The sequence below is a fragment of the Lutra lutra genome, chromosome 11 (genome assembly GCF_902655055.1).
Source record: "Lutra lutra chromosome 11, mLutLut1.2, whole genome shotgun sequence".
Classification (NCBI taxonomy): Eukaryota; Metazoa; Chordata; class Mammalia; order Carnivora; family Mustelidae; genus Lutra; species Lutra lutra.
In genome coordinates, this window is record NC_062288.1 from 4,596,368 (window position 1) to 4,609,598 (window position 13,231).

The window sequence follows — 13,231 nt, forward strand, 5'->3', positions numbered from 1 at the left end:
GTCTTAAAGTCCTCTGCTCCCCAGTCCCCCAGTTCAAAGTCTGAGCTTGCCCCAGCTCAGAGCCTGTTTTGCCCCTGCATTTTCAGTGATTCTCAGATGACATTGCCCCGGGAATGCACATGCCTATAAAAATTCCATTTGTGGAGTTAATGTGAACAGGTACATTTTTTTCCTTTAATCCAAGAAAAGTAGCACATCCACTGGCCAAGATCAAAGGGTGAATCCAAGACCGCACAACACAGGGCTCTGCTTAACAGTTTAGCATCCTTACAAAATTAAACCGAAATGTTTCTATTTGTGGCAGAAGAGAGAGCGGGCAGGACAAGGGAGACCGAGGGATGGGGAGGGACACCGGCAGGGATTCAGAAAGTACGCTGTCCGGATTTTCATGAGTTCCTTCCTCCATACCTCTGGGTTTCTGATCATCAGGAGGAAAATAACTCCCAACGGTCTGCTAAGCCGACGCGGCCTTGGAATTCCAAATTGAACACAGTTTGGTTCAGGTTTTTCAAAGGCGTCAAAACCAAGCCGTCCAAGGGGAGGAAAGCCAGGGCGGGGGGCAATTAGGAAGGAAGAAATTAAAGAGAAGAATAAAGGAAAGAAGGAGGCGCGGATGAAAGGTGCCGTGGAGAGTGAGCGACAAGGCAGGAGTCGGGCAGGCGGCCGCGCGGGGGACTGACAGGTGGGTCTCGCGATTTGGGCAGGGAGGCTAGCGGGCGAGAGGTCCCCGACTCCCCGCAGCGCCGGCCGCCGCAGCGACGCCTCGCGAGAGAGCGGGGGCCGCAGAGGAGGGAGCGGGGAGCGCGCGGGGCGGGAGGAGGCGGGAGGCGGGCGCGCGGGCTCCCACGCCGGGCCTCGGTGCCACCCGCCCGCCCGCCGCGCTCCGGGCGCCTCCTCTCCCTCCGACGCGCCGCGGCGGCCCGGCATCCGGTTGCCTGGCGCGGAGATCTCCCCGAGCCCGCCGGGTGGAGAAAGCGAGGCCAAGCCTGGCGTCCCCCCGGGCGCGCTTCGCCGCGGAGACGCGGGGACGAGACCCGGGGCGGAGCGGCGGAGGGCGGCGCGGGCACTGACGCCAGTTGGGCAGCGCGCTGAGCCAGCCCGCGGAGACGCCCTAGCCGGGTGCACGCGCTGGGCGGAGCGCGCAGGTGGGGCTGCGCTCGCCGCGGTGCGCCCCGCGCGGGTACCCCGCCGGCCGGAGGATGGGCGCCGGCGCCCCGGAACCGCGCCCGCTGCTGCTGCCCCCGAGCCTGCCTCGAGCCCGGCGTCCGGCCCGCGCCCTGCGCTCATGTATGTAGGCTGGGCGCCCGCCCGCAGGACTGAGGGTGCATGTGGGGTGTCCGCACCCAGCGCGCGGGGAAGCGCCGGGGGCACAGTTCCACCTCTCACTGCTCGGGAGGACCTCCCCCGGACCCCGAGTTTGCAAATACGGGTGGGAACCGAGGTCCATATGGCCGGGGCTGGAAGTGAGCACAGGGCAAGATTGTCCTAGATCTCCGGGGGGGAGGGGATTTTCACCGGGTTAGGGGGTGTGAAGACCCCCTGCAGCGAGCCGGATGGAGGGCAGGGAGTAGGGGGGAGGGCAAGGGGAAGGGAGCTGGGTTGCCCGCACCCAGCGGCGTCTAGGGTTCTCTTGGCCCCTTTGGGCGACAGAAACTTTGGGATAATGGAGGCTTTCAGAGATGGGGAGAGTGAGAGGGACTCGCCCCCACCCTGCATCCCCAGCCTCCCCAACCGCGCACGGTGGTGCTGCCTGGGCACTTCTGCTTCACCGCTACGACCCTCTCCCGGGTGAAAGCGATTAGGAGCCCAGCGTCGCGGCCCGCACGGGGGTTTCTCATCAATGCTCCTGGTCGCCGAGTGGCTGGCTGTACACGGGGGTGGGGATGGGAGCGAGGGACGGCTGAGGCGCCGAAGCCTCCGGAACCCCCGACCCCGCCGCCGGGAGTGGTCGGTGACATCCTTCCGTGCTTCTGGGCCTGGGGAGGAGGGCAGGGAAGCGGCGTCTGCTCCCTGCACTCGAAGCATTTAAAAAGTTGTTGGAGATGAATCACAGGGTCCTGGGAGCTTTGTTAACCCCCTCCCGCCCCTTTCCCCAAACGCCCTAAGGCAAGACGGGGAGGGTTTCCCTCTGGTCTTCCCGTGCCCAACTCCACTGCGGAATCCTCCATTTAGCAACGTTTGGGAAAGTGTGGCTGGCACCCAGGGGGCACATCCCGGGCTCCCGGATTATGTGGCTCTCTCCGAGTTTCGCAGGAGGGCGCGGGCCCGGCTCGCTGCCTTCCCGCAGCTCCGGCTCCGCCACCCGCCCAGGGCCGTCCCCACCGCCTACCGCGGCCACAGGAGGAACGCGGCGGGCCGGTGATTCTCCCGGACTTCGCTTCCACGTCCGTCTCCACCATCTTCCCATCTCGGAAGCCGGCTGGGCGGCGGCGCTGGGCATGCTGCCCCCGCCCGCGTCGTGCGGCTCGTTAGTGTAGAGCGCTGCCGGGGCCGGGCGGCGCGGGCCGGGTGGGGGCCGGGCGCGCGCGGGCCGCGGGGCTCAGCTGTGCTGCTGTTCTCTCCGCAGGGACGGCGGCTCCCGGCTGGCGGCGGCGCGCCCCCGGGCTGTGAATGCGACTCGCCCCTCGGCCGCGCTCCCCGCCCGCCCGCCCGCCGGGACGTGGTAGGGGATGCCCAGCTCCACTGCGATGGCAGTTGGCGCGCTGTCCAGTTCCTTCCTGGTCACCTGCTGCCTGATGGTGGCTCTGTGCAGTCCGAGCATCCCGCTGGAGAAGCTGGCCCAGGCGCCGGAGCAGCCGGGCCAGGAGAAGCGCGAGCACGCGTCTCGGGACGGCCCGGGGCGGGTGAGCGAGCTCGGGCGCCCCGCGAGGGACGAGGGCGGCAGCGGCCGGGACTGGAAGGGCAAGGGCGGCCGCGGGCTCTCCGGCCGGGAGGCGTGGAGCAAGCAGAAGCAGGCCTGGGCCGCCCAGGGCGGGGGCGCAAAGGCCGGGGACCTGCAGGGCCGGCCCCGCGGGGACACCCCGCAGGGGGAGCCCCCGGCCGCGGCCGCCCAGGACGCGACCGGCCCGGACCTCGCGCCCACGCCGGAGCCGCCCGAGGAGTACGCGTACCCGGACTACCGCGGCAAGGGCTGCGTGGACGAGAGCGGCTTCGTGTATGCCATCGGGGAGAAGTTCGCGCCGGGCCCCTCGGCCTGCCCGTGCCTGTGCACCGAGGAGGGGCCGCTGTGCGCGCAGCCCGAGTGCCCGCGGCTGCACCCGCGCTGCATCCACGTCGACACGAGCCAGTGCTGCCCGCAGTGCAAGGAGAGGAAGAACTACTGCGAGTTCCGGGGCAAGACCTACCAGACTCTGGAGGAGTTCGTGGTAAGAGGCGAGCGCCCGCCGGGCCACTTTGCACCTTCCACCGCAGGGTGAGACCTCTCTGCGCACTATGCGCCCCCACTTTGAAGAAGAGGCGCGTTCGTTCTGGTCCTCAGAGGCGGACAGCGCTGTGCTCGCGTCCCCTCAGCGCGATCTCCCATTTCAGTGCGGAGGTAATCTCTAAAGCAATGTGGCCAATGCACGGCCTTTCCTTTGGTCTTCGGGTCTTCGCCTTAGAAGGGTACGGAGAGGGTGATGCCCGCAGCAGGGCAGGGACGCCCCAACACTCATTGGCTCTACCGTTAATGTTCAGCCACTGCTCCTAATTTAAAAGTGTTGCCGCTGAAATGCTCAACCTGTTTTCAAACACAGGGTAATTTGCCGTGCCATTTGGGATACATCCTTCAGCTAATAGCTAATTAAGGAAGACTAGTCATATAAATAAGCCATTTCCCTAGATTACATGTTGGGGTATCATGCAAATGTTCTAAAGAATCAAAAGGCAAAGAAAATGCTTGCTCATTGGATGCCAGCACATAGTGGAGGGCGAGAACCAGAAGCTCGGTTTACGGTTACAAATTGGTTTGAGGTCTGGACTGGTAAGGAGATTAAGAGCAGCTAGCCATGTCCCAGGGGCCTACTGTGTGGCAGGCTTGAGGCTGCATCTTCCACGTGCATTAACTTAGTTCAAACTCATATCACGCAGCGAGAGAGAGAGGTTATTACCTGTGATCTCCAGTTGATGGAGAAGAGGAGACTGAGGCACAGAATCTTTAAGTAACGTGGGGAAGGCAAGGCAGCTGTTCAGCGACTCTCATGCTAGGCCAAGCGGTTCTACTCCACACTGCCCCCTCTTCCCCTACATCCTATGGGAAACAAAAGTCCAGCCCCAGTGGGTGCAGGTTTGGTTGGATATGCTGGCCGCGTGTGTGCTGGGGGAGCGCTGACAGCCCTGACTCTCACATGTGGCCTGGGCAGGGATGCGAGACTCTCCATCCGGATGCCCCCGAGGGGGCTCAACCTATGGCCTGCTCAACGTGGCCTTGCCTTGGCACATGGGAGGTTTCCTGGGCGGAAGGGGCACCCTGGGGCTTGCAGCCTCCAAAGCTGAGCAAAAAGTCAGGAGTCCCCCCAGAACCCAGCCTCTGAGATCTGCACATTTAGGAAATGCCAGGATGTGAGGGCATCGAATGAATTTCAGGAATAAATCCCCAGGGATATAGAACTAGACAGCCAGGAAGGATGGATCTGGAGATAAGGTACAAACTATGGCAAGGATGCTAGGATTTAGTCAGGAAATGGGTGTCCCTCCTGGCCTTGCCACTAGCCAGCTGCATGACGGACACAAAGCGATGGTCCCTTCTGGGGTTCTTCTTCCTCATCTGCAAACCGCAGACTCCAGACCCGATGCCGGGAGTGTGTCTCCAGGCCCTCCTTGTCAGCACAGTTGTTTACTCCGGGCCTTCAGAGAAAGACAGATTTGTTGAGAAAATCCTATGAACAAGGCTTTGGCCATAGGCCGTGAGTCGGGTAGGAATCTTGTCCTCAAAATGTTCTCTGACTTGTGGGAACCAGGGCCCATGCCTCTCCAGATGTTTCCATGTGGAGGCAAAGGTCCTTGTGCAACGCAGACGTGGCACCTTCCCTGCTGGCCTGGGGCAGGGCTAGAGGAAACGGGCCCAACCTGCTAAAGCTTTTGAGTTTTGGGCTCATAGGAAAATCTAGGAGTTACAAGAACAAATGCAAGCTGTTCATTTTTAACTAATAACATGTATGGTTTGCACTGTATGTGGTGTTAAGAGTCCTTTCTTAAGAGTCTCATGAAGTTGGCCGAGGAATTATTGCATTTCTGATCTAAAAAGCCAGAACACATCACAAGGTGCCCGTTCATCTACCTGAGATGGCAGATAGAAGGGAGAGCCCAAACTTCTGTTTTTGTAACTCACTGCTAAGTGCTCACTGCCACGAAGCTGCCCTCCTTTGCAGGGATCGGGGCGGGGGAGTTCTTATCTGATTCTTGTTTGCAAAAATCCACGGTCAGTCAGTAGACTGCGTTTCAGACTCTGGAGACCAGACATGTCAGAGCCACAACGCACGTTGGGAAGATTATCATCTTGGGAAGAATGAAGATCCCAGTGAACCCATTTTTAGGGCATTAGTGCATCTTTTCATCTTCAAGTGACAGTTCATTTGTAACTTTCATCCCATCATTAGCGGCTGCTGGGAGGGACACGTGCGTGAGTGCATGTCGCCTGGCTGCTGCAAATGTTTGATTCTGTGCTTGCTCCTGTAATAAGCACAGCTTCGTCATGAGTTCAGTCCCAGACGTTGTACCTATCACGCGTCTTCCTTTCTCTTCCCGTCAGGGAAATTGTAGGCATGTCCCTAAGTCACCGTGGCTTTGTGCAAATCATTTTGTGTCCATGTTTTTGTTTCCTTCCGTGTCCAAGGAAGGATGCAGCATGTCGTTGGGGGTTGTGAGAAGAATGGCCTAGAATGGAGTAGGGTCCGTCCGCAGGGAGCCCGGGGTGGGGGAGGGAGGTGCTGTGGGTCTAAGTCCTGTGGAATCGTGGTACTGAGCACCAGGGCACAACCATTGTTCACCTGCCTGCTGGGGCTATTCTGGCTTCCGAGATCGAGAGAGAGAGAGAGAGACTGGGGTCTGTGGTTTGCACAGCACAGTGAACGCATACGCTGTTTGAAGCGCTTTGCTCTTCTTGGAAAAGGACATAATTGAAAGGGAGGTTGTGGGTACAGTAGGGTTCTGCTTGAGGTGCTGTTTACTATAGCAAGGAGGGAGGTGACAAGGAGGCCAGCTCTGGGCCTCCTTCCCTGGGAGGCACACAGGCACTTAAACCATCTGCTCTCTGCCCTCTCTCTGTCTGGGCACTGGAGGCTGGCTGCTCACCGTGGGCATGGGCAGAGCTGTGGATTGTGTCCTGTGCCTGTCATGCGCATTTGGCCCCAGGGAGGGCTCAGCCTCTCCTCTTTCTTGGACACGTGGCTCCCTGCCCAGTTTGCACTGCCAATTCCGCCTTTTCCTTTCTCTCTGAGCTCCCAACCCCATGACAGACTCCGTTCCTCACGGCCTGGTTGATCTCAGCCAGATGTCAGCAGAAGACCTCACTCACTGCTTCCGCGGAATCCCATGAGGCTGCTGGTAATAATTAGAGCCCTATCTGCATTTTTCTGGGGATATTTGCAACTTAATTTGTATATGCAAATAAAACCGTAGTTATGGATAGAATTTTCTCCACTGCTTCTCAAATTATACCAAGCGTTCTGTTTGTCACCTTAGACCAGCAGGTATCCAACTTTGAATAAGGAAACCTGTCTGTGGGTTGATGTTTTTTATACCTGAATGGTATTTTCATGTGCTGGCTGCTTCCTGGGGTCTATTCATTCGCTGGGGTTTCCATAACAAAGTACCACAGACCAGGTGGCTTAAACAATACAGATTTATTGATTTACGATCCTTCAGGCTGGAAGTCTGAGGTCAAGGGGTGGGCAGGGCTGGCTCCTTCTGAGGCCTCTCTTCTCGGTGTGCAGATGGCCGCCTTCTCCCCAGGTCCTCACCAGGCCCTTCCTCGGGGTGTCTGTGTCTAATCTTCTCTCCTTAGAAGGACATGTGTCCTCCTCACATCAGATGGGGGCCCACCTGTATAACCTCATTTTAACCGAATTTTCTCAGTTGAGACCCTGTCTCAAAATACAGTCATGTTGGGAGGTGCCGGAGGTTAGCCCTCAAACCTGTGAATTTGAGAGGGAGGACCTGGTCCGGGCTGTAATGCAGCTAGCTCTAAGGGGCATCAAAGGCCAGAGCTGACCTCATATGCATGAGCCCAAGGAGATACAAGGAATGGGGGGTGAGGGAGGCTTCATCAGCAAGCATGATGGAAGAAAGAATTTACAAAGAAAGCACAGTGATTGGTGATAAACTCAGTGCCCATGAACTAGAGTCAGGCAGCCCGCCCAAACCTCTGATTCTGTGTGCTTTCCATTCTGAGCCCGGAGTGGGAATGACTGTACTGTGCATGTCCCTGGAGCCGTGCATCGGATATAACCCATGGGTTGTTCTCAGGGTCTCTGTGGAGCCTTTCAGATTCGCCCCTGATCGGTACCAGGCAGACCAGCAGCAACCCAAATTTGCAATTTACATTTTGAGCAGCAAAAGAAGTCGTTCCCCTCGTGGGGGCCTCCCCAGCCCCTGGGGGGGACCGTGAAGTTAGAAGTGGGGTCTGCAAGCTTGTTTCCGTGTTTTCTAGAACTCAGTCAGTTTCCACGACTCTTTTGGCTGGTGGGACACCTGTCCGGTCTGTCCACACTCTCGTAGTTAGCAGGAGCTCTGATTGGCAATTGTGTTGGTCTTTGAGGAAAAAGGGAAACTGAATTATTAATAAGCTCTTGCTCACTCGACCGTCTTCCAAAGCGTGGAGGTCTGTGGAATGGGAGGCAGCTGGACAGAGATCCACAGGCGAAGTGACGCGGGGCCACTGGGCGATCCCAGGCTCTCCCTGGGCATCAGTGTCTGACCCGTGATCAGCTGTGCAGCAGGATCTCATTTCCAAAAGTTTAGTAATGAAAACATTCCTCCATGAAATTTGGAGTCAGAGCTCCCATAAGTAGATCTCTGTCACAGTTAGGAAAACGTGGCAGCAGCGAGAAGGACACAGTCATCATAGTTTTCAGTTCCCCAGTATTTATGCTCTTTTGGCCGATGGTCACTTCACAGAAAACAAGACTATCTTTACTTACGTTTGCAAAGAAAATAGTGTCAAGCTGTGTAAGGCTCCTGTTCGGAGGTCAGCCCGCTGCTCCTGCTTGGTTCTGAGTCAGATTTTCTAAGTTATGGACGTCTCAGCTTCTGCCTGTCTGTCCAAAGCCATTTAACCAGTAACAGGTTCTTTTTGTTTTGTTTTGTTTTAAATTTATTTGGTTTTTTAAAAGATTTATTTTTATTTATTTGGGAGAGAGAGTGCGTGCACACATGAGCAGGGAAGGGGGGCTGGAGGGAGAGGGAGAAGCAGACTCACCGCTGAGCAGAGAGCCCAGTGTGGGACTCGATCCAGGACCCTGACGTCCTGACCTGAGCCAGAGGCAGGTCAGACACTTACCTGACTGAGCCACCCAGGGGCCCCTAAATAGTAACAGTTTTTTAAAAGGGGGACATCTGTGTGCTGTCTCGGGAACTTTCAGATGTGGTTGGGTGTTGACCTTTTAAGATCTGGCAGTTTGGTGACCTGATCAAAGTCATAGAGCCTAGTCAATGGCGGAACCAGGCTCTGAGTCCTAGATTGTGGCCCGATGATGGCTGTGTGCTTCCAACCGTACTGTCTTATGTCGGCGACCAAATGGGGATGTGGTGAATTCTAGGTGGGGGAGGAAGGGACAGCTCCTACAGGTTTAGAACCTGCCCCACATTTGTGTCCAATAAATGCTCAATTAGCTTGGCCAAGTGTTTATCTATGTGGATTCCTGCTACATTTGACTCAGGCCATCTAGGACGAAATAAAGGCCTGAGATCCTGTCCTTCAAAGTATGACATCTTGAGTTGCAGTGAGAACAGAAGTGCTGAGTTCCAGGAGCTCCCTCAGGGTGAGGTGTGAGGATTCTAGGGGGCAGTGGACAGCACCATCGATCTCCAGATGTGGGCAAGACCCCAGACCTTATCAGGCCGACAACAGGCAGACTGGTGGCCTAAAGCCAACTCCAGCCCAATGAGGTGTCCTGTTGGGCTCACCACACATAAGACATTTCTTTGACCATATAGATATTTAACAAATGGGACATTCGTCTATATACCCAGATTGCCAATTTGCTGTCAAAATGGAATGATTCCTAAATGGTGGCCATCTGCCAGAGCTGTGCTGGGCTGCTCCTTTCGAAGGGCATTTTCTCCCCAGCTCCCCACATCTCCACTTGGCACGATGTACCCTTGGTCTTACAGCCACACAGCTTTGGAACGCCTCTTTGGCCACAGGGGGAGAAATGTCCCCTTAGGAGCCCAGATCCCGTGCTATCATATCCTACCCCTTCAGATGGAGCAGAAAGTCAGCACCTTCTAGAACTTTGAGGACAGAGTACTTACCATCTAAAGACGTCGTGTGGGTCATTTTCCTGTGGCATCTTGAGTCCCTGAGCAATTCTCAGACCTCTTTTTTTTTCCCCCCAGTGGTACAGAATGGAGAGTATCCTGACTATCTCTCCGTTTATGAAAAGTTAATGAAGTGTATGTGAAAGCAGTTTGAACCTACGAATCTCGGAACGAATTAAAAAAAAAAAACAAAACAAGAAAGTCTGCAGCTAGGTTAGTGTGGTGTTTAGGTATGTCCTGTTGAGTTTGCATCTTGGGGGAGATGACTACCCCCTAGCAGGGTGTTTGGTCCCTGGCAAGACTTCCTGCAAAGGCTCTCCATCAGGGAGGGGCTCTCTGGGGCTTGCCCATATGTATTTCCTCAGCAGGTGGGGTCTCAGAACCTGATAAATCCCAACAAAAATCTGTTCTTGCTTTTTTTAATTCAAAAACATTGTTTGGGACAAATATTTGCCAAGCACTGGACAAGATGCTGGAGACATAATGAAAGCTTTGGAGTGCATCCAGTAAACAGGCAGTGACCTGAGAGCGTGTGATGGGCTGTGAGGAGCATCATGGGGCTCTGCGGGGTACACAGGTGGAAATGGCCCATCCAGACTCTGTGGCTGATGGGTGGTTTTTAAATGATCGAGCAATCCTGGGGCAGGTTTCTGGGGAAGAGATAAGAGACTGTCTCAAATAGAGCTTGGGTAGAGGCTACGGTTTTCCACCCCAGCCTACATATCCTAAAGCCATCCTTCGTGGTATGGTTCTGACCACATAGCTGGAAATCCATTTTTTTTTTTTTTTTTTTGCTGCTTCTGTTCCAAGCCTGAGATCCTGCCAGCTGGATTTCACTTCTCATTCTATTTCTGTCGGGCACTGGGGTGCGGCCAGGACATGGAGTGCCTTTCGAATCTGCAGAAAAGGATGATGTCAGACATCTGCCCATGGCCCCGCGAGTTCTCTTGGAAGCCCTAGGCCCATAGAAAAGTATAGGGATGGAAAATTAAGATGCCACGTGGGTCTGAGCATTTCCAGAAATGATTTTGCCTTAAACACGACGAGACCACCCCTTGCTTGCCTGGGAATATGGAAGAATGATAGCCTGAACACCTACCGCTTACCAAACTCATGAAGTCCCAGATAGCATACACAACCCATTTTCTTAAAAGCACAGCTGAAACAGAAAGAAAAGAAAAGAAAAGAAAAGAAAAGAAAAGAAAAGAAAGAAAGAAAGAAAGAAAAGGAAAGTAAGAGAAATTAATCCCCAGAGGTAGAATCCAGACAGGAAAGTCAGCCCTATAATGATGGCCATCAGAAAGCACCCCCTGATGCCTGGGACCCAGGCCTTCAGTACTTGCGGCCAGGCTGGGGCACATGGCAAGCCCAGGGCCCCAAGCGGAGAGAATCAGATCAGGATGTGACTCATAAGGGTGTGCTCCCCCAAAGAGCATGTCCTACAAGGGGACAGTGCAGACAGACTGCCCCAGATGGGCCTCAGGGCTGAGTTGAGCAGACAGGTTTGCTCTGAATATTTGTTGTCTCTAGTGCCCACACTCTCTTACGGGCATGAAGCCCATAGTCATGCTTCCCTGAGTGGTCCAATAAAAAGTCCAGGTGGGATATTTTTGTTTAAAGGGGCCACAATTGCCTGCAAAACCAAATGCTCCCAGAAGGAATCCACTCTCCATGCAAGCTACAAAGAATCTCCACAAATAGTGTTTCAAGGAATGTGACCACACAATGAAAATTGCACACAAAAATGGGCATCATCCCCAAGGGTCCACCAAGACCAAGGTAGACCATTAAGACTCAGATGTTGGGATATAAATGAGACTACTTAATACAGAAAAATATATATGTTGAAGTAAACTGTATGAGTAAACAAAATGAGCATATTCCAAGTACTAGTCAGCTTCAAAAAGGAGTTAGAACTTGCATAAAGGAATGATACAATAGTTTGAACCGATATTCATGGGGGTTCAATAGCTCGACAGATAGTTTATGGGACAATTCAGCAAGCCAGCAGATAGATTTGAAGAAGTCACCCAGAGTGAAACACAGATGTGCAGGATCTTAGGAAGGAGATGTTTTCATACGTGGAGGACAGGGAGAGAAGATTTAATATGGGTCAGATCAGAATTCTGGAAGGGGGTTTGTAGGGACTATGGGAGGGGTTATGAGGGGTTAGCATCATAGACCTTCTATTGGAAAGACTGCCATTCTTCAATTCAGGAATCCCCATGAATCTAAAGAAAGATGGACAAAACGACATCCCTAGTCATATCATAGTGAGATGGCAGAGCACCCAACACAAGATATTTTCAGAGCAAACAGAGAGAAAAGACTTGACCTGCAAAAAAGCAGTAACTTAGCGGACATCTGACTTCTTGTCAACAGTGGAAAATCCCAAACAGTAGGAGAACACCTTTAAAGAGCAAAGAGAAAAGAAGAGTTAATCCAATTTATGTGTCCAGCGAAACTATCCTTTAGGAAGGCACCTCAATGAATATATATTTTTTTTAATTGTATTTATTTACTATTTATTTAGAGAGTGAGTTGGGGAAGGGCAGAGGGAGAGGGAGAATCTCAAACGGACTCAGCACTGAACGCAGAGCCTGACTCAGTGCTCTATCTCACAACCCTGAGCCCAAAGCAGGACTTGGATGCTTAACCAACTGAGCATCCTGATCAAAGATGTTTTAAAACAGAGCGTGCTGTCAAACAAATCATTGCTGAAAGAACTTCAAAATGCAATCGAAAAGATGAAATTCAGGAAGGAGGAACATGACCCTGGAAGCTAAGCCACAGAGCTAAGAAGGAACAGAAGAAAACTTTTTGCTCACTGAAGTGTAGACCCCTGGTTCTCCATTGGGGGTCATGTTGAGGGGACGTTTGCAATGTATGGGGACATTTTTGGTTGTCATAACTGGGGTGGAGTGGGAAGGTGGTCTCCAGGCTGAGTTTTGAGTTGGGAACTTGATCCTTGAACAACTACAAAATGCCATTAGATAAGATGTAAATGTTCTTGGAAAAAAGTTACTGTGGGTGGCCCAGCTAGCTCAGTCTAGGCTAAGTCATGCCACAGATGAGCAGTTCCAAGGGCCCTTCCTGCTTTCCAGGGCTGTTGGTCACAGATGGTGCCAAGTACTTATGCTCATCCACTAGGTAACCCAGAAATAAATAGTATTGTCTCTACCAAAATCTACCACATGGACTGGTCCATATGGACCGGACCTTCAGTATGGTCCCTTTGCTATCCCCATAGGCTGACAGGCTATACTAATGTATTTACCTCGTTCAGCTTTAAGAACAATTTCTGACTTAAATTTGACTTTCAAATCTCATGTGACTTTGAAAAAGTTATCTCAGTATCTCCGTAGAGGCTTAAAGCAGATAAGACACAAACTTAGTTTCAAGCAAGCCATGACTCATTTATTAATTCCCATTAAGGAGTCAGAAGCGATAACTGTGCTCCTTGGTCACACTCTTGAATAGTTGACAGTCCTGGGGACACAGAGCCCTCGGCCAGTGGACAAGCTGTCACAGTGGCATCTCTGTCCCCACAGCCACAGCTGCAGGGAGTTCTCAGGTGGCCAGGATGCAGCGGTCCCTTGTCTCACAGGGCAAGTCTCCCCTGTGCACCTGTTCCTTGACCCACTGCTGGCTTCGCCGTGTCACACACACAGACACATCAGGGGTGCATGGGTTGGAAGAGAAAGAAATCGCACAAGGCCACTGCCTTTCCTTGGGCCTGTGCAGAGCAGGGAGGCAGGTAGCCTGAGGGATGAGC

At 53.7% G+C, this 13,231-nt stretch overlaps 1 protein-coding gene across 2 annotated transcripts in view; it reads left to right on the forward strand.

The window, feature by feature from the left end:
* Positions 1-543: 543 nt before the first annotated feature.
* Positions 544-13,231, forward strand: part of VWC2 (von Willebrand factor C domain containing 2) — a 108,349-nt gene continuing 95,661 nt past the window's right edge. For both annotated transcript variants that reach the window (XR_007121686.1, XM_047696089.1), the window contains exons 1-2: positions 544-682; positions 2,567-3,365. Coding sequence is in view for 1 of the 2 variants with exons in the window: in XM_047696089.1 (XP_047552045.1) it covers positions 2,670-3,365 (696 nt within the window). In the remaining variant the exon portion in view is untranslated. The remainder of the gene's footprint in view (positions 683-2,566; positions 3,366-13,231) is intronic.